Below are 22671 nucleotides of genomic sequence, written 5' to 3'. Positions count from 1 at the left end.
CACTTGAATATGACCTTCATTATCATTCAAAATAACTCAAGGAGACAAATAAAAAGTATAAAGCCATCACATTCAATGTTTTTCAGCTTGGGTTTTTCAAGAAATAAATATATGAGGTTTTAAAAATCACTCTTTATATTAACAGACCATAAAGTTTGATTTCTGATTTCTTTATACCCATCTTCATTTTCACAGAACATTAATCACCACAAGTTATTCTTACTCCTATATAATTATTTTCTGAAAAATTCTTGCCATTTTAGACTAAAATGCCATTCTGATTATTGCGGTATTGAAAAAATCCTGTTTAATTCATATAAAAAATTCAAAATGTGAGCTTAAATTGTTGCAATTATAACCCTATCCATTTTTCGCAATAATAAAAACATCGCAATAATTTCTGAATTTAAAGTACTTTAAATTAGCACATCTCTCTCCATCAGTTTAAACAACCATAGGTTTCCTTAGAAATAGTTATCTTTAAGAAAGCTGGATTTACCTACCAAAATTCCCATCATACCAGCCTCAGTTCAAACCCATGGCCCTCTTCACAGTAAGCTACCATTATTACTGACTGAATTTAAGTGGAACTCCACTAACACCTCTAATGGAGGACTATTATACACATCTATTTTGTCAAGGAAGGAAACGCTACTATTTACCTTTTTAAAGAAATTAATGAATGATTTTTATGCCCCACCTACGATAGGTTTTCTTGTATGTGCGTCTTTTCAACCGTTCATCTGTTTGTCCGTCTGTCCTGCTTCAGGTTAAAGTTTTTGGTCGAGGTATTTTTTGATGAAGTTAAGGTCCAATCAACTTGAAATTTAGTACACATGTTCCCTATGATATGATCTCTCTAATTTTAATGCAAAATAAGAGTTTTTACCCCAATTTCACAGTCTACCTGGGGCATCCGTGTACTATGAACATTCTTGTTTGGAATAATTTCATTATGTACACCAAAATTTAAAGATGGTTGAATGTCTATTGTGAAGTATATTTTTAAACAATTGCATTATGTAGTGATGTACCCTCATTAAATTTCACCCATATTTAAGTTTACAATTCTGATATGGTAGATTACTGTACTCTTTAATGTACTTTCAAACAACTTATTCCTTTATAGGTTGATCAGCTGATTGACCACTGTTCAGATTACTGTCATCTCAGAATACTCATCTACGATCTTGTACAGAAACTGGAAAGAATAGAAAGGAACGGCTCTCAAAAGGTGATTTATTAAATCTTTACAATATATGTGTTCTCTACTGAAAAACATTTTCTTTTTCCATAAGCACTTTGAATTTCTATCCATTTGCATGATAACAATATGTATAGATTATAACATGCCCTTTTCCATATTGGCCCTGGTATCATCCAAAGACTACCATATCGACCTCGATGCTTTAGCCGAGGGCCGATATGGGTTGAGGGATGATACCAGGGCCAATATGGAAAAGACATGTTATAATCTATTTATCACATATTTAAGTTCTGCAGAAAAGAGGTAAAAAAATCAATTATGACAATTTAATGAAACATAACAGGTAAAATCTTAAACATTTTATCACAAAAGTGTCGTTAAGGATGCAATGATGTCACGTCATTTGGAACCAGGGCAAAAACCAATAACCTCTTTTTTGCCCTGGGCAATTTTGAGGTTATTGCATATGCTAAACCCAACGTATTCGTTACAAATATGTGATAATATCAGATTATTACATGGCATTTTTCATATCGCATGTATTATCAGCCCTAGGTTCAATATCAGCCCAAGAGCCGCATGGCTCGAGGGCTGATATTGACCGAGGGCTGATAATACATGGGATATGAAAAATGCCATGTTATGATCTTTTTATCATATGCTTCAACAATGGAGAAAAATAACAGATTCATATATTAATCCTTTTTACATGGTTCCAAAATGGAAGTTCAAAGATTAAAAAGTTCACGGACGTCGGACCCCAGATTTAGTACATTCAATATGAAATTTTTCTGTCATATATCTCAATAAAAAGGAAAAATACTTTAATATGGACGAATCGATAAAAAAATGATTCAACAATATACATAATGAACACTGTTTGGAAGAGTCAACTTTTTTAAAGTAACTTTCTAAATTATGTTTGAAACTTTTAATAAATGCATTTATTTAACATTGTTGTTTTGTTTTTTGTTTTTTTATTTTTATTATTTTACACAATAACATACTTTCCAGTATCCAAATAATTGTTTTGTACACTTCTGTCTACTTTGTAAGGTTTTTCACTGAAAACGTAGCACTGAGGTGTAATTTTCGGAATTTACTGAGTATCATCGGAATGCCATGTGATAACGTTACGGAAAGGCATGTGATAAACTTTTCATATCAGCCCGCTAAGCACCAATTCGAAAAATATGGAGTTTACGTTAATTTGATGATATTATCATACAGTAAAAATTATATGTTATTTAGTCTTAAGTATATGATAAATTAATTTATCATATGTTTAGTAGTAAATACAGTAGTTTTGCATATGTGATAAATAGCCTGCTTTTTAATCCATATCGCACAACTTTGATGCGCACCCTTTATCGCATACCCTTTATCACACCCCTACTTTTTTTTTTTTTTTTTTTTTTTTTTTTTTTTTTACATGAAGTCAGTTTTGGTTTTTGTCGAGCCTGCAACTTTTGTTGCAGAAAGCTCGACATAGGGATAGTGATCCGGCGGCGGCGGTGTTAGCTAACTTCTTAAAAGCTTTATATTTTAGAAGGTGGAAGACCTGGATGCTTCATACTTTGTATATAGATACCTCATGTTACGAAGTTTCCGTCAGTAACATGTCCAATGTCCTTGACCTCATTTGCATGGTTCAGTGACCACTTGAAAAAAAAGTTCAAATTTTTTGTAATGTTGAATTCTCTCTTATTATAAGTAATAGGATAACTATATTTGATATATGCGTACCTTGCAATGTCCTCATGTCTGTCAGACAGTTTTCACTTGACCTCGACCTCATTTCATGGATCAATGAACAAGGTTAAGTTTTGGTGGTCAAGTCCATATCTCAGATACTATAAGCAATAGGGCTAGTATATTCAGTGTATGGAAGGACTGTAAGGTGTACATGTCCAACTGGCAGGTGTCATCTGACCTTGACCTCATTTTCATGGTTCAGTGGTTATAGTTAAATTTTTGTGTTTTGGTCTGTTTTTCTCATACTATATGCAATAGGTCTACTATATTTGTTGTATGGAATGATTGTAAGGTGTAAATGTCTAGTGGGCAGATTTCATGTGACCTTGACCTCATTTTCATGGTTCAGTGGTCAAAGTTAAATTTTTGTGTTTTGGTTTGTTTTTCTCATACTATATGCAATAGGTCTACTATATTTGTTGTATGGAACGATTGTAAGGTGTACATGTCTTGCGGGCAGATGTCATATGACCTTGACCTCATTTTCATGGTTCAGTGGTCAAAGTTAAGTTTTTGAGTTTTGGTCTTTTTATCTAATACTATATGCCATAGGTCAACTATATTTGGTGTATGGAAATATTTTATGATCTTTATGTCAGTCACACAGGTTTTATTTGACCGTGACCTCATTTTCACGGTTCATTGCACAGTGTTTAGTTTTTGTGTTTTGGTCTATTTTTCTTTAACTATAAATAATAGGTCAACTATATATGTTGTATAGAAGCAATGTTAGCTGTACATGTCTGCCTGGCATGGTTCATCTGACCTTGACCTCATTTTCAAGGTTCATTGGTCTATGTTTAGTTATCTTGGTTAATGTTAAGTTTATGTGACAGTTGTAATAAAGCTTAGCTTTATACTTAGGACTATCAACATAATATCAATGATTAGTATAGAAGGCGAGACTTTTCAGCGTGTGCACTCTTGTTTTTTTGCTTAAGAAAAGTTTTCCTCAAAATAGGTAAATTTTTTGAATGACGTCATTGTTTGGTATGTGACGTCACGAACGTCGAGTTTTCATATTGTATGTGACGTCAGGAACGTCAAGTTTTCATATTTTTTGGCACATGCACTAAATGCAACTATGAAAAATACAAAACACACAAATTAATACAATAATAAACAAAATATTTTTAAAACAACAGCACGCAAATTGTAAGATAACCCAGGTGCTTCAGATAAGTAATTGAGCAGTTCCTTTAAGGCCTTTGAAACAAGACAAAAGTAGAACTGAAGGTTACCCAGTGCTATGGATCAGAAAACAGTTCATATAATATAATACTCTTCTGTTGAAATATATGATAAAGTGTATAATACATGGCAAAATCCGTATCACATGCCGTATCATCCTCGACCAATATCATCCCTCAGGCCTAAAGGCCCTTGGGCTGATATTGATGTCTCGGGATGATACGACATATGATACGGATTTTGCCATGTATTATTCTCTATTTATAGTATTATATCATAGCTGTAATCTGATATATGGATGAAAGCAGAGTGTACTGAAACAGCCTTGACAAATAATTGATTTACACTGCATGTTGCAAACTAATGGTTTAAATTATTGAATACCATAACGCAGATGTGTTTTCTTAACTTTATGTAATAGAACAACCAACCATGTGAGGGCTGTATAGCAAGTCAAGGTCGTTAAAAACTGCCATGATCATAATGAAAGAAGTCATGGACTTTAAGAAATATTCTTTAGACATATGAATAATTACCACACTGTGAATATGTTTTATAAAACCTTGTAATATTTCCTATGGACAAAAACCTAATGAGTGAAGAATTAACACAATGTGTAGTATTTTTGGTTAAATGTGCCAATATATATTATTAGTTTCATTATCAATTTCAAAACTTGCTGTAAAAAAAGTTAACTTCTTAAAGAATCCTATCTTTTCTTTTAAAAAAAAAATCATTTAAGTCATAGTTTATCTTAAATAAACCTTTTAAATGCCTTTTAAGTTATTGTGGACCTAACTATACAGAAATTATTTGGGATAAATGTGTATGAATTGGTGTTAGGTGTTGGACCTTCTCAAGATTTATATTCTTTCTGAAACAACCATAAAATTACTCACAACTTATCTTAATTTAAGGAAATTTAGAGCTTGACATATCGACCTAGTATTTTATTATGCCCATGCGTGTCTGTACTTTCTAAAATTAGTTTCCATTCTCCAAAATTTAGTTTGCCTCAACCAAGTATTATGAAGGAGGGGTGAAAGATACCAGAAGGACATTCAAACTCATAGATAAAAATAATCTGACAACACCATGGCTAAAATAGAAAAACAAAACCAGGCTGACAAAACGCAACATGGTAAAACAAAGACTAAGCAACACGAACCCCACCAAAACTCATACACAATGCAAATTACCATAAAAAACACAGTAAAGTTTGACTATTGTTTACTTTTACAGTTCTCTCCCTTGATAACAAGCAGGTGAATCATCGTACCCCATGAACACATTTTCCATTTATTAATTTTATGTGTTTATACTTTCAGACCAATGATTTGATAGACCGTCTGTTTACAAGGTGTTGTCATTTGTTAGAGAGATATGTGTTTCTTATTTGTTTTAATGCATATCTAACAGAACAGGTAGGCCTTTCATATAATATTTACTGAAAACCAACTTATTTTCGTGACTTTGGCGAGTAGAAAAATAATGCGAAAATAAATTGTTGCGAATATTTTAAACTTATACCAATACATGTACTTCAGTGAAATTAGAAAATCATGAATAATAAATCTCTTTGAAGTTGAATAGAAACGGCTAAGCACAAAATAGAATATTGGTTTACAATATAAGTTCTTCAAGGTCAAATCCATAAACTGTATAACGGTGATATAACTGAATAATTGCCTGAAAAAGAAAGCTGCAATTGTATGCTATTCCATAACAGACATTTGTATTGAGTCAAGATATCAGTATTGAAATAGACTTTCATATAAAACATAGAGTAATTGATACGAAAAGCTCTTCAAGTTTAATTATTTTAATTGTAATATTAACTGAAACAGTTTTGCTGCATCAAATGCCCATATCAGCAAAAAATGTTTCTTCAGTGATGCTTGAGGCCAAAATATTTGAAAATCAAAAAATTATAAGAAAAATTATGAGCTTTTAAACCAAAGTTGACAAAAAGAATAGCCAAAAGCCTTACAACAAGGATTCACAGCTTTGAGTGAGATATTTTCTTTAATTTGAAATAATTTCCAAAATTTTGAAAAGATAATGTAAACATTGTATGATAAAATAATTAATTGCAATTTTCAAATGATACTTCTGTTGGTACTTATTTTCTGTATTAAGCTATTTGAGAGATATGGGTTTTTCTCAGTCGATAGAAATAGAATTATGCATGAGATATCAGTTTCTATTGTAGTTTCCACAGTGGTTCTCTTTGAGTTTTAGTCAATGGATGCAAAGACAACCAGGGTTGACAAGAATACGGGGAAATGTTGGCTCTCCGGATATACAAGTTCCTGTTGATTTATTATTTACTGGTCAACATTATCTGGTAGGACTTTTATTAGAATTGACGGTTTGGAAATTTTCCCGTCTTATTTTTATGACAAAGTAGACCTATTGTTTTTGCTGTTTGAATGGTTTTAAACTGTTATGGGGCCCTTTTTATCATGATGAAGGCTGTCCGATGGGGAGCCTATTATGGCCAATCAAGGTTGTTTAAAACTTCTATCATCATCTGGCTGCACAAAAATAAAAGATATGAATTTTTATAACAATCCCGCAAGAAATGTGGAATTTACAGCACAATGTAATTTTCCATTTCATTTATTTTTCAAAGGGACAATCACATAACTTCTTATTTACATTTGACAGATTTTCAAACTTGTCCAAGACATTCCCATTTAAAACCATTGATATAAATATCATAAAAATCGGTTAAATTATTAATGAATTTATTGCAGCTGTCAATCTTCCCAGTGTCATTTTCTCCCAGCATGTTTTCTGTTTATAATACTATATTTGGATTCTATAATAAATAATAACAGAGCTTGTTTAGACTATTTTCATGTTTTTGTTGAAAATGCACAAATTGATATGTCACAAAATTTATCACTTTGACCGAATTGCTTTAAATTGGTGTATTATTGATATTTGATTATAATTGTGTAATTTGCAGGAACGAAAAAAAACTGGAAATGCTAATATTTGTCAACTGTCAATTTTGACAGTTTTCTTATTTACCAGCATGTTATATACTAACAATGCTTTATGTGTAATATTATACAATTATCTTGTTTGTACAACTGTGTAGGAAAAAGTGTGAAGTGGGTTCTAATCAAAAACATATAATGTCATCATGAGTTAAATCGTTGATGTAGTTGTTTATTTATTTAAATTTATCACTTACACTGAAATCTTTTAAATAAATGTAAGTATGGTCAATTGAGACTGTCCTAATTATACCCCCGCTTTAAAAAAGGGGGGGTATACTGTTTTACCTCTGTCTGTCAGTCCGTCCGTCCGTCAGTCCGTCCATCAGTCCGTCAGTCCGTCAGTCAGTCCGTCCCATGAAACTTTCGTCACATTTTTCTCAGGAACTACACATCCACCCTTTCTGTAATTTGGTATCAACATTTAAATATGTCAGCCATACCGTGTGATGCGTTTTCAGATTCATCACTTGACAACTTCCTGTTTACCGAACACTTGTCTGATTTTACACATGATAGCCAAGTTGAAAATTTTCGTCACATTTTTCTCAGGAACTACAATACAAGGATTTCTGAAATTTGGTTTCAGGATTTATATAAGTCAGCTATACCGTGTGATGCGTTTTCAGATTCATCACTTGACAACTTCCTGTTTACCGAACACTTGTATGATTTTACACATGATAGCCAAGTTGAAAATTTTCGTCACATTTTTCTCAGGAACTACAATACAAGGATTTCTGAAATTTGGTTTCAGGATTTATATAAGTCAGCTATACCGTGTGATGCGTTTTCAGATTCATCACTCGACAACTTCCTGTTTACCGAACACTTGAATGATTTTACACATGATAGCCAAGTTGAAAATTTTCGTCACATTTTTCTCAGGAACTACAATACAAGGATTTCTGAAATTTGGTTTCAGGATTTATATAAGTCAGGTATACCGTGTGATGCGTTTTCAGATTCATCACTTGACAACTTCCTGTTTACCGAACACTTGTATGATTTTACACATGATAACCAAGTTAAAAATTTTCGTCACATTTTTCTCAGGAACTACAATACAAGGATTTCTGAAATTTGGTTTCAGGATTTTAATAAGTCAGCTATACCGTGTGATGCGTTTTCAGATTCATTACTCGACAACTTCCTGTTTACCGAACACTTCCATATTTTTACACTATTAATATTATCCACTTGCGGCGGGGGTATCATCAGTGAGCAGTAGCTCGCAGTTTCACTTGTTTGCTTATGCAGAACATTTAAAATTGCATTTATTTCCTTCTGTTATTTTTTCAGTTTTGATGTTTTCATACATGTGGGTTTTTTTTAGAGTACTAAATAAAAATCCTGGATTCTGTGTTCTCTCCTGGTCCTCCTATTAATATTAAAATTCTTCCAGCTTTTTGAAAATTTGAACCTAATCAGCTAAGGCATACTGGAACAGTTTCATACTTCCTTGAAAGTCCTTTCCATCTTAATATCAGCAGGCTTTGTTTATGTATCTACTTCTATTACATGTGGAGCAGGATTTGCTAACCCGTCTTAAGCACCTGAGATCCCTGTTCCTACAACAAATAGTTTTGTCACACTTTTCTCCAAAACAGAATGACTTTGTACTTGGTCAATAGCTTAACAGTGATGAGTTGGTTACTTTGAATTTTTTTAATGTCAGGAATGAACTTATATGTTTGTTGAACTTTTCTGTAGTACCAACAGAATTGATTAATATTGGTCAACAGTTTGACAGTGATGCTTTGTGACGCTAACATGGTTTGGGGAAAACCTACTTCCTGTTATATAAAATAAGAAGCAACAAACAACAATCACTGAATTGCAGGCTCCTGACTTGAGACAGGCACATAGATACAGAATTTGGCAAGGTTGAACATGTAAGGGGGATCCCAACCCTCCCCTAACCTGGGACAGTAATGTAACAGTACAGCATACGAACGAACTATAAATATCAGTGGAAATACACTGCCTGTAATTCAGTGGTTGTCTTTGTTTATGTGTTACATATTTGTTTTTCATTCACCTAAAAGGTCAAGTGAGCTTTTCTCATCACTTGGCGTCCGTCGTCTGTAAACAATACAAAAAACCTTCTCCTCTATAGATAGAGATAATTGTAAGCAGCAAGAATGTTCAGTAAAGTTAGATCTACAAACACATCACATTCACCAAAACACAATTTTGTCATGAATCCATCTTTGTCCTTTGTTGAATATTCACATAGACCATGGAAGTATTATATTAACAGGAACTACTACGACCCGACTTCAAACGTTTCATCTGCGATGCCGCGCACAATTTAATGACATGTTAATTAGCTTGAAACATGGCACGTTATTTACATACCAGCATGTGGTGCCCTACAATATTGTCATTCTCGGTTACTTTCGGGATTACGGAAATAAACGAAGAAATCGAAAGTTGTGATAAATTCTTAGGAAACAGCAATCGGTAAACCTCGGCAGATTCCGTTACCCTACATCTGCATATGTGTGCCGATTGAGTGATTGATGGATTAATGCGAGTCATCATTAATTCTATAGAAAAACACATTGACGATGGAAATGTGTACCAAATTTATTGAATAAATGCCCCATTTTTATTGATTTATTTTTCGGTAGAAATTGGATTATATGTAATATATATCGCAAGTTGTGATTATATAATAACTACTGTTTACTCCACTGAGTGGCACACATTTCCTGCATATTTAAGACGATTGTAAATTATCGTTCTGATAAAATCAAAAGATCAAAGAGATTTTAGATAAATGTAGGAATTATTAAGCTTCGCTCTAAATCCAGGGTAAGATCATTGGTTGGTATATATACGAATGTTCAGCTGAACCCTGATGTGTTGAATTTTTTTTTAGTACTGCGACTCAAGGATTTGTATAGTAACATTATACAAATTCTTGTGCGACTGTTCAATAATATTTACCAGTATCATTTGAACGGTTTCATTTGGTCGGATAGTGATAACATATTTTAGGGGACAGAAATGTATTATTTAAATAGCTATATAACGTAGTAAGATCTCTGTTTTCTTCTGCTGTATTTTGTTGATTGGTACTTGCTCGATTAATTTTCGTATTGTAAACTGGAAATTTCTACTTTCCAGGATCATCCAGTAACTTAACCATATATATTACTCTAAACTTCACAGTTTTAATATTTATCAAATATATTTATTGTTAACCGGCGGTAACCGGAACACACCTTAATCGCGATTTAAACTTCACCCACAAACTAATAAAATAATGTCACTCTCTATTTCAAATCGTTGTAAAATAATTAATTCTGGGCCGATTTTCATTTTTTATGCATCAGTCGATTTGTTTGAATAAGTTGTTCACGAATAAAGGCTTACCGACGCGATTGAAATAAGTAAAGGTGTTTTCCGACAGGTAATATTGTTAAGCTGTCTCGATTAAAACCATGTGATTGATAAGAAGTATCTCTGTTTAATTTATGACCGCGGCATCGCAGATAGTCACAAAAGAAATTAACGTCAGTGTACTAATTAGACAGTTTCCATATCTTTTCTACATGGCTACCCGGGTTATAAATAAATGCTAATTAATCGTTGTAGTTCCTGTCAATATAATACTTCCATGCATAGACCAAGGTGAGCGACACAGGCTCTTTAGAGCCTCTAGTTTTATATAAATAAGGCTGTTAGTATTCTCGTTTGAATTGTTTTACATGGTCATTTCAGAGCCTTTTATAGCTGACTATGCGATATGGGCTTTGCTCATAGTTGAAGGCCGTACGGTGACCTATAGTTGTTAATTTCTGTGTCAGTATGGTCTCTTGAGGAAAGTTGTCTCATTGGCAATCATACCACATCTTCTTTTTTTATATTAACTTATCAGATGCTTCATATATTTTTTTCATGGAAACTAATTTTCATGAATTGAGAATATCTAGAAGATGTATGGAACTGATTGGTTTTTTTTACCTAATTTTAGGTGGCAGATGAATACATTGGTTTAGATGTATTAAGTACTCAGTCGGATGTTATGGTTTCTAACTTCAGACGGATAAACATTAAAGGCTTTCCCATCTATGGAATGGCACAACCAGCCAGACATGTAAGTTAATACTACACAAACTTTGTTATGCAGCCTCAAGTTTGACTTCTGAAATAAAGTAAAAAGTTGAATTATCATTAAGGTTTTTCTCTTCATCAGATTTGCCAAAAATGTGGTACATTTAACAATTCTACAGCAGTTAGAGGAAATTTTAACAGTATGACAGGTCTAGTTTTTATATTGTATACTGTAAATTCAGAAATTATTGCCAGGTTTATATTAATTAGAAAAATGCGACAGTAAACGCAGTAATTTAACCTCGCATTTTGAAGTATTTTATATGAATTAAACAGGATTTTTCTCAAAATCGTAAAAATTAAAATCGCATTTAAGTCTAAACTGACAAATTGCTAATAATAAATGCATGCAATAATTTCTGAATTTACAGTATTCAATGCAAAAGGGAGATAAATCATTTAATGGATTATTTTAAATAAAAAGACAGATAGGGTAAACTTCTTTTAGACGGCAATCAAATATAACAATCAGCAAATAGACATTAACATTCAGCTTTTACAAATGGCAGCAGGTGTCTATACAACATGTCAAGTTCTAGATGGTCTGAATTTTAAAATAAAAAGTGCATTTAACAAAGACAACCACTAACAACATTAATGTACCAGAATTAGGAGGTTTGAAATATATATCAAAGAGAAGAAATTACAAAATGAATAACATGTCTAAAGAATTAACATACTTGCAAAAATTAATTATTCCAAAACTTGGGCTTCTATTCCATTATTTAAAGCTTTTGACACTTTCTGACAGGAGCTATATATAATGATTCTGTTTATCATGTTTATACCTTTGACTTCAGACTGAAGAATTTTGTTAAACTTTATCTGAAATGTTTTATTTTTTATAGGGAGTGACGAAAGTAACAAACCACCTTTTAAGTAGGAAAGTAGGTCACACTTTCCTAGTTTTGATTAACCTGAGAAATGATTGCTCCATAGAACTAGATGGTAATACCTACAGCATCAGAGATTCAAGTTGGCTGGAGGAACCAATTACACATCCATTATTACATAGTCAAGAATTAGAGGTAACTTCTTCAATAGTACATGTAGTAGATCTTAAAAAAAAGGCTTTCAAACTCATTTCATGGTATATATTAATTTTAAACTTTATTCGTATCTGTTATACAATTTTGTTTATTACACATACATACTTTTTTTCTTGTATTTTACTGGATTGATTCTGTTTTTGTCGAGCCTGCAACTTTTGTTGCAGAAAGCTCGACATAAGGATAGTGATCCGGCGGCGGCTACGGCGGCGGCGGCCGTGTTAGCTCACTTCTTAAAAGCTTTATATTTCAGAAGGTGGAAGACCTGGATGCTTCATACTTTGTATATAGATGCTTCATGTTATGAAGTTTTCACTTGACCTCGACCTCATTTCATGGATCAGTGATCAAGGTTAAGTTTTGGTGGTCAAGTCCATATCTCAGATACTATAAGCAATAGGGCTAGTATATTCGGTGTATGGAAGGACTGTAAGGTGTACATGTCCAACTGGCAGGTGTCATCTGACCTTGACCTCATTTTCATGGTTCAGTGGTTATAGTTAAATTTTTGTGTTTTTTGTGTTTAGGTCTGTTTTTCTCATACTATATGCAATAGGTCTACTATATTTGTTGTATGGAATGATGGTAAGGTGTTCATGTCTAGCAAGCAGATGTCATCTGACCTTGACCTCATTTTCATGGTTCAGTGGTCAAAGTTAAGTTTTTGAGTTTTGGTCTTTTTATCTAATACTGTATGCCATAGGTCAACTATATTTGGTGTATGGAAATATTTGATGATCTTTATGTCAGTCGCGCAGGTTTTATTTGACGGTGACCTCATTTTCACGGTTCATTGCACAGTGTTAAGTTTTTGTGTTTTGGTCTATTTTTCTTAAACTATAAGTAATGGGTCAACTATATATGTTGTATAGAAGCATTGTTAGCTGTACATGTCTGCCTGGCATGGTTCATCTGACCTTGACCTCATTTTCAAGGTTCATTGGTCTTTGTTTAGTTATCTTGGTTAATGTTAAGTTTATGAGACAGTTGTAATAAAACTAAGCTTTATACTTAGGACTATCAACATAATATCAATGATTAGTATAGAAGGCGAGACATTTCAGCGTGTGCACTCTTGTTGATTTAAGGTAAGAATGTTTTAAGAATCTTTCAATGAGAACTTTCATTAATGGCAGCAAAGGTAGTTGATATATATCAGAAGATGTGGTATGAGTGTAAATGAGACAACTCTCCTTCAAGTTTCAATTTGTAGAAGTAAACCATCATAGGTCAGAGTACTGTCTTCAACACGGAACCTTGGCTCACACCAAACAGCAAGCTATAAAGGGCTCCCAAAAATGACTTGTGTAAAACCATTTAAACAGGAAAACCAACAGTCTAATCTTTATAAAAAACAAGAAAAACTTATGAACCACATCAACAAACAACAACCACTGAACATCAGGTTCTTGACAGATGCAAACAAATATAGTGAGTTTAAACATTTAAATAAGCGCCAACCTTCACCCAACCTGAAACAATAGTGAATCATCACAACCAGGGCTTCCAAAAAATATTTAGGCCAGCCGGACATTTTATATCTGATCCCGATTATAATCCCTTAAGACTTAATCACAAAAGACAATTATGGTAATCAGATGGCCATCCCAGTGATTGACATAAGATTAAAAAAAAAAACGATTTTAAACTTTACTTTGATATTAATTTGATGTTCTAAAGTAAACTGTTAAATTGGCAGTGCATCATTCGAGGTGTGCACATCAGCGTGCTCATATGTGCCTTAGACTCTTTATTTGTGCAAAATGATGTTGTCTTAAACTTTATTTTCATTTTTAAATTCACATTTTTCTAAACCGGATGACTTGACAATGGTAAAACATGGACCTGAAACGGATACGTAACATCCGTGTATGTTTACAAAGCTCTTTCCCAGTTATTTCTTCAACAAAATACTTGAAAAGAACGTAAGATACAGGTATCAATGATAATTTTAGCATTTTTGATGAAATGTAGGATGCCTAATTAAATTTCCCACCTGTGCACATGCGCACACATGTTCTCGTTCATACAACGTACTACTAGTTCTGACGATTTTTCATTTAAAACCATACATGTCAAGTGACATGATATTCGCGTGTAATACACGCTTTTTCAACGGTTTACACGCGAGGATTTTGTCACATGGCGTGTACACGCTTTTCACCACTTTACACCCAATTACACGCTTTTTCGTTCTTTTCATTTTTTGGTCGTTAGTGATATCGCTATTCTCGGGTTTTTTCCTTATTCGGCAATAAATACCGAAAAATGCGAAGTAATTGTTGGCTGCCGTATTGTTTATTTTTCTATATGGACAAACAGATTTCTACAGGCCATGGGGATAAAAATATCACAGAACTGTTGGATCAGCTCTCATAGTACCAGCTTTCGTCTGATGAACTACCCAGTTTTAACCAGGCAATAGCAATGGGAACAATGGCAGAGATAATAGATGACATTTTGCATTGCCAAAAAAAACCAACATTATGACATTCTTTCAAATCTTGATGAAGCTAATTCAGTCAAATATCATTTCCTACTGTGGGAGAGCCTTTTCAATTATAAAGAAATTGACACTGAATTCTGATCAGAACTTGACATTTGTATTGTGTGCTATTATCAAATAAATGTAACTAAACTTAAAACTGGCAGTTGTTTTGAATATATGCCTATAGCTAGTGGTGGTGCTTTAAAAGCAACATAACAGACCACTGCTTAATACAATAAAAGTTCACAGTAGAATATGTATTGTTTTTTATATTCACAAATTTGTAAGTATTAATAAGTCCGCATCTACGTCACGCGTTTTCACACGCTTTTTGACATATCATGTCATGTCATGACATGATTTCCCATTGTCAGAGGTTGACATGTATGTTTAAAACTTTTTTTAAAAATTTCATGAAATCATGTTTATAAACGTATTTCTTATAATTTTAATCTGTTTGACTAAATTAATTAGATACAAACCGCTGAAATGTAAGAAAAAAACTTTGAATAGACTGATCTATTTTACCATGTCCGGTACTGAAAATAGTTTACCTGTCACCTGAACAGGTAGATTTCAACTGTTCAACACCTAATTAGCATTGATTAAAATTAGAAAGTATTGAAGTAGGGGTTGTTTTGATAGTAATTTTAAAATGATCATGTCACTTTTATGACGGGAAATGTGTGGCTGTTAGAGGCAAAATGTTGGGTCAAAAAGATCGCCAATTATGTTAAAATGGCCGTCTCTGAAGAAAGCCTTGAAAAAGAAAAAGTATATGACCGTTTCATGCTTTGCCCAGCCAGACTTTTACCGAACATTTATACAAATGTCCGGAATATATGACCGTTTTGGAAGCCTTGATTCACAACATAGAAAAACATATTTAAAGAAACAAGTGAACTAAGCTGAACGAATAAATTTAATCTATTAAACAATGAGCATGATACAAAAGTGCAGGTCTATCTAAAAAAAAAAAAAAAAATTATTTCTATGATTTATTTTTTCAGGAAAAAGGGGAAGAAATAAAGAAAGCCATTAAAACACATAGATCAGTTGAGGTAAAGATAATCTATTGTTATACTCTGTTGACAAGTTAATATAATGTTGGATGGTAACTTATAGTTTTAGTATACAACAAAATTACTTGTCTTTATTCTTTTACATACATTTTATCTCTTAATTATGATCCTTTTGTATCGAATTGAATTTATCAGCTTTTGAGAGATTATGGTAATAAAATTGGCTACTTATTTGCTATTTTCGACCACAAAAAATGTTGTGGTTACTAATCGTTAGAATTTATCATCAATTATACAAAAATGTATGGCATTCTTTTTGTTGTGAAAATTATCTGTAAAAATTGATCCAGTGTTTTGATATACCTTTATGTTTACCATATTGCAGGTTTACCATGAGTTATCTGAGCCTTCAGAGGTCATTGAGGTCAGTAGTATATTGACCCCACAGGAGCTGGCATTACAACAGAAACTACAGACATTAGATATGCAGTACTACCGAGTTCCACTCACTCATGACATGAGACCATGTGAACAGGTAGTTATAAGCTTGAGCACAAATAAGTAGGTCCGAGACCACATTTGTCGTCCCTTGACTTTCGTTGTTCACCAATATAGTCCTTAGTGTTGACAGTGGGTTACTTGCCATTAATTTTTATACCCCTTTTAAATTTATTTCTCCATGTTTAATGCCTCAAATTGCAAGAAGGGGAGTGAAATTACACTGTAAAAAAATTTGGGTCCCTAATTTTAAAGGAAAGTAGTGATTTGGTCCAGCTGAAAAAGGTTAAAAATTAGCACCTCGGAAGCTGTCAAAAGATTTTAAGATGCTCTTAACATAAAATTGTCCATATTTTAAGTTAGAGCCGAGGAAGTTTTCTATAATTTTGATATAATTTGTCCCAAAAGTAGTACAACACACTGTAATTTCATTGAGAAAGCGCAGGTGGGATTTTTTTAATTTTCATTTATGTTCTAAAAGAAATGCACTATGAAATAATTGTGGTCTCGGACCAGTATGGCAGTAGATACCATAGATTTTTATAACAATGCTGAAACAAGTCAAATTATTATGTTTTGGTATAGATATTTTGTGTTTGATGATTCATAATGAATATTTGCTCAATCAAAGATTATGATGACCTTTTTCAATATTAAATGCAGGAATTATGTGATGAAAATATCATGAGGACTGTTTCTATTATCTCCCCTAGTCAAATATGACATTTTCTAATTGTTATTTTTTGTATAATTCTACAGGACTTTGATGACATATCATCTGTGATCTGTGAGCATTGTCTAAAGAACCAACCTATCAACAACACAGCGTTTTTGTTTTACTGCAGGACAGGCAAAAATAGAACGACACTTGCTATGGCTATAGCTGGTTTAATTATGTGTCATATACAGGTAAATCATAGTGGAAGAAACTATTTTGTCTGTTTAGTATGGTGTTCATTATCACTGAACCAGTATCTATTTGTTTAGGGGCCAGCTGAAGGACGCCTCTGGGTGCGAGAATTTCTTGTTGCATTGAAGACCTGTTGGTGACCTTCTGCTGTTGTCTGCTCTATGGCCGGGTTGTTGTCTCTTTGGCACATTCCCGATTTCCATTCTCAATTTTATTTGCAGTATGAGATAAATGTTTCAACTGAATAGTGAAGTGTTTCTGCTAGACTTATTAACAAACAAAAATTTAATCTAATCACAATTTTCCTGCATCTTGTCAGTTTAGGTTGAATTCTATAAGACCTGTTTGAAAGGATGCTGAATATATATAAGTCTTTTTATGTCACATTTAAGGCAGCATTTGTTGTAATTAGGTATTGTGGGTTTTATTTAATAGATATATCATTAAACATTAGTATTTTTGCATTTTTAGGGGTTTCCAAAAGGAGCTAATATTGGTGAACAAGAAAGAGTTTCATGTCCGAATGCACAGTATACAAAAGGAGATTTTATGGTAGGGAGATACAATGATAGAAAGAGTAAAGTGTTTTTCCTTTTACAAAAAATGGAAAGGCATTTTACTCTTTTTTAGAAATAAATGAATAATATATTGAAGAAGTTTTAAGTGTATTAATTGATTTTAAAGTTATTATATTATCAGGAAAGTTAACTCTATAAAAGTTAAATAATTGAACCAGATTGGGTTTATAAAGTATTTATTATATTTCTCAATTTTGTTATTCACCTGGGCTTTGTACTGAACAAGTCAATGTTGAAGAAAATGCATATAGATTTGGGATTTTTTGTAACCCTTTAAACATCAACTCTCTTTTTATTTTTCAGATTGTACAAAAACTGGTTAGACTATTACCAAAAGGCCAACAAATAAAACGAGAGGTTGACTTTATTCTTGATGAAATATTTGAAACAATGTCACCTATGCATTTCCATATAAGGGAGGTTATATTTGTGATTTATAACAAGGTAAAAATCATTAGCCCATAATATTTGGCTTGGGCAACAAGATGCTTGACCGTAGTCCAGCTGGCCTGATTTCTGTTTATTTTTTGCTTGAACTAAATTGTTAATAAACTTATTTTTACAAGCGATTAATTTTGGCTTTCACAAGTATGAAAATTACATGAATGGAAATTGTCATTGCTATGTTAAATTTTGATTTTCCCTTATGTAAAACATTGTAAAAATTGAAATTAGAAAATCCTGATAGTTAAAAATAACCATTTTATATCATTTGGTCAAAATATATGCAAACAGCTGATTTCTACGATGGTGGACACATGTGGTATATGGTGTGATTGTCCAATTCCACAAAAAGGTGTGGACTTCTGAGATCTTTTAAATTTTTTTTAAATTAATTTCGTTGTCCTTGAGGTTTTATTTTTTTAATGATACTGATCTTGATATAGATGAGGACCTTGTTTGTACCAAAATAGGGGAGTTTTCAAATATTTTAGATTTAGATTTTGTCCTCTATCCCAGGTTTTAAATATTTGGTTATATACTAACCTGGATGCACCACATATATATATCACGTTATCATTTGATTGCAAATTTATAACAAATACAGCATCTTTTTGGGAATATTATACCTTGCCATTTTAGCCCCTCTTTAAAAAAGTACAATATTTTGGCAGGTTTTTCTTTCCAACAACCAAAATGACCCCCTTTTCCTGTAATAAACTGTGTAAAATAACAAAATAACCTTTCAAATATTAAAATATGTACCTAGTAAAAATAACCTTTTAAATATTAAGATATACACTTAGTAAAAATAATGTTTAAATTTAGTGTGCTTTTGCTGGTCAAAGATATAAATACTTGTCTTCTGGTGAAAACAAGGGGTCACATAATTCATGAAGTTCTGATGTAGACATGGAAAATATTCACAATGTACAAACAGAAACAATCCTTCACAGATTCAGTATGATATTACAATTATGTCCTCTATCAACAGCTAATATTCTGATTTAATCATTTTAGATCACTTTTGATGAAAAACTTCTTTTGTTGCCTTTTTTCAATATTGTAATTCAAATTTTACAGATCAAAAATGCAAAGAATGATGAAGACAAACAACATCTGAAACAACAGAGTATAGATGCTCTAGAAAGATATTTGTATCTAATAATGTTCAACGCTTATCTACATCATGATAAGAAAATACAGTGGTCAAGATCCTTCAGTGAATGGATGAAAAAGGTAAAATATTCATTGTACTCTTAATATTAAACAATTGATTTTTTACAGTTGGTTGGAGACTTTACTACAGAAGGAAATTTGTATGCAGCCTTTTTTTTTAAAATGTGCTTTCAGAAATTTTCTTTCTTGCCAAGTCAGTTCTCAATTTTCATAGAATAACAAAGGGTATTGGGTACCTTTCCATAACTCACAGCCTTATCATTCAAAATCCAAAGGAACAGCACTTTGATTGCTTTTCTTCATCTCATACATAGAAAAATAGATATATGTATAAGTTTTTAGCTTGTCGAGTTGTGACAGCGCTCTGTCTATTTATATGCTAATTTGCTTCTTTAATGGTAGGTTAAGTAAAAATATTTCAAATATTTATTCTACAAAGACTTGTAACCTTTTTTTTTCATTTTTTAATGTTTGCTTTCTGTTTTTCAGGTTGCTGTGAAAATTGGTGTGTATCAGTTACTTGACAATTTGGGTTTCTATGACTTTGAGAAAGTTCCTACATCATTTAAGACAATGAAAGAGCGATGGTGTAATCGTGGACAGAATTTACCATTTCAAGGGTCATTTGTCTAAGTGGTCATCTTTCCTGGAAATATTAATAATGACAGAATTTATGAAGTGATTATATATTATAAATATGTGATATTTATTTTAAGCAGTTTGTGATTTTATAAGACATGTTTTATCAAAATGAAAGTTTTATAACAATTGTCATTACATACCTAGTTTACCTTGTACATACTACTGGTAAATGGATATAAGATTGTATGTTCCCACACATGGATATAGCTTGAACAAATGAATTAAAAAGGATCAGAATACTATTTACCAAAATTCTCCAACACTCTTAAAAAAATTGTTTATTTTCAACTAAATTGTAAATAAAAATGGAAGGTTATTATACAGATATATCTACTTACAGTCAAGGGTCAAATATTTTATAAGGCTCGTTTAGGAAAAAATTAATGTTGGAGGCCAAGGGTTAGACATCACATGATATTTCGATATTTTTTCTGTTGGTTATAAGGTGGAAGCAGTAACCTGTAATTCTTTTACTAATGTAAATAAAAATTATTGATGGTGAGATATAGAAAAGTGTTGTTCACCACCACTGTCACCCTACATTTTTTTCCTGAAATTACCCTGTGGATGCTTTTGATTTTATTCACTTTGGAAAAAACAATGAGAGCATGTCACATTTAAGTCAAACATAAATTAAATTCTAAATGTATTGCATGCATTTATTATTTTATTTTTTTAAAACGACAAAAATACAAAATTTATTATGTGATTTTGGCAAGAGGAGCATACAGATATATATAAAATATATCAGATATCAGATGGCAAACTTGCTATTTTGATACTCTTTCTGTTTCTGAATAATTTCTGAATTAACAGAAATATAAATAAATATGTTTTTCTGGTAAATATATCGAATCAAATTCATATAAAATGAAACTTGTTCTTAAAGATTCAACACAGTTCAGTGTAGTGAATAAAACTTCTCAGTGACAGTAAATGGATATTGGGACCATTGTACATTGACAGTGAAGAATCTATAAATACCAGATTGTTATTATCATTCTTATGTATTTGAATAATTTAAATATTAAACTTAATTTATTTAATAACATTTCATGTGTTTTTCACTGTTTTTTCAACAGCCATGTATGGATTTGACACAGGTTATAATTTGCAATGCAATAGGAAGTTACTTCCAATGTTGCATCAGAATAATTGGTTTTTACAAGTTTTACTTGCCTATAAAAATTGGATAATTTTTAAGCAGAATAAGCCATAGTTGTTGATTATATAAATGCTGTAAATTTAGACATATTTGCAGAGGGTTACTTGCAATTTCAATGCATTTAATGTAAGGTTTATATATCCATCAGACACGATATCATGGATCAGTGATCAATGTAAAAGCAATAGGCAAACTGTATTTGGTGTGTAAGGTGTACATGTATCTTTGGCAGTGTTAAAAAAAACCTGACCTTATTTTCATGGTTCATTAGTTAATGTTAAATTTTCGTCGTCTTGTCTTTCTCAAGTATAATAAATTATAGGCCACTTTATTTTGTGTATAGAATAAATGTAAGTGTACATGTCTAGCTGGCATGGTTTGTCTTACCCTTATTTCTTTTTCATTAATTATTGATAATGTAGCCTGCATATGTGATGCTTGTAGTAGATTAACTTTCAAATCATAGACAGTCAACACAAATTCAATTATGATAAGTTAGGCAGGGCAAGACAGTTCAGTGAATGCACCTGTCATCACTTTTGTTTTATAGATAATTAAGGTATAAGGTCAAGTTTATTGAGGTAATAAGATTCAAATGCTGCCTAATAAAGGCAACAGTAGTATACCGCTGTTCGATCGAGAAATCGATTGAGAAAAAAACAAATCCGGGTTACAAACTTAAACTGAGGGAAACAGTTTTAATCTGACCTGAATATTATTTTCATGGTTCATATGTCAAAGTTAAGTTTTGGTGATCAGATCTTTTTCTCAGATACTGGTATACTATTAGTAACAGGTCATCTTTAATAGGTTTATAGATCGGTTGGAGGATTTACAAATTCATCTGGAAGGATTGATCTTTAAAGCCAAGTTGTGACAAAATTATCCTTGATTTTTTTATATGCTGCTAGGATGTCTGTCTGTAAGGGGGTCACGAGGTCAACATTCCTGTTTCTTGACAACATTTAAACAGTTTACATTATCTGTACCACAATTGGTTGTTTAACAGCCACAATATACTGCAGACTTTATTGGTATTGCTTTCACTCAGTCAAAGTTCTTTGCCACAGCAGCTATTGAGACTAGAATCTGTGCATATCTGCTGCCCGATTTTATCTTTTTATGCCCCACCTACGATAGTAGAGGGGCATTATGTTTTCTGGTCTGTGCGTCTGTCCGTCCTTCCGTCTGTCCGTCCGTTCGTTCAGGTTAAAGTTTTTGGTCAAGGTAGTTTTTGATGAAGTTGAAGTCCAATCAACTTCAAACTTAGTACACATGTTCCCTATGATATGATCTTTCTAATTTAATTGCCAAATTAGAGTTTTGACCCCAATTTCACGGTCTACTGAACATAGAAAATGATGATGCGAGTGGGGCATCCGTGTACTATGGACACATTCTTGTTAACCATAT

The 22671-nt window shown here is 32.3% G+C and overlaps 1 protein-coding gene across 5 annotated transcripts in view; it reads left to right on the top strand.

Moving 5' to 3' along the window:
* The window catches only part of LOC143044407 (paladin-like), a 127843-nt gene extending 106699 nt beyond the window's left edge, over positions 1 to 21144 (top strand). For all 5 annotated transcript variants that reach the window (XM_076216410.1, XM_076216411.1, XM_076216413.1 and 2 more), the window contains 12 exons: positions 1130 to 1234; positions 5482 to 5577; positions 6366 to 6500; positions 11147 to 11269; positions 12135 to 12314; positions 15834 to 15884; positions 16231 to 16380; positions 17103 to 17252; positions 17725 to 17805; positions 18135 to 18275; positions 19356 to 19511; positions 19941 to 21144. In XM_076216410.1, coding sequence (XP_076072525.1) covers positions 1130 to 1234; positions 5482 to 5577; positions 6366 to 6500; positions 11147 to 11269; positions 12135 to 12314; positions 15834 to 15884; positions 16231 to 16380; positions 17103 to 17252; positions 17725 to 17805; positions 18135 to 18275; positions 19356 to 19511; positions 19941 to 20084 — 1512 coding nt within the window. In that variant the 3' untranslated portion in view covers positions 20085 to 21144. The remainder of the gene's footprint in view (positions 1 to 1129; positions 1235 to 5481; positions 5578 to 6365; positions 6501 to 11146; positions 11270 to 12134; positions 12315 to 15833; positions 15885 to 16230; positions 16381 to 17102; positions 17253 to 17724; positions 17806 to 18134; positions 18276 to 19355; positions 19512 to 19940) is intronic.
* Positions 21145 to 22671: the final 1527 nt, after the last annotated feature.

The sequence above is a fragment of the Mytilus galloprovincialis genome, chromosome 9 (assembly GCF_965363235.1).
Source record: "Mytilus galloprovincialis chromosome 9, xbMytGall1.hap1.1, whole genome shotgun sequence".
Lineage (NCBI taxonomy): Eukaryota > Metazoa > Mollusca > Bivalvia > Mytilida > Mytilidae > Mytilus > Mytilus galloprovincialis.
This window is presented reverse-complemented; position numbering and strand designations above follow the sequence as displayed.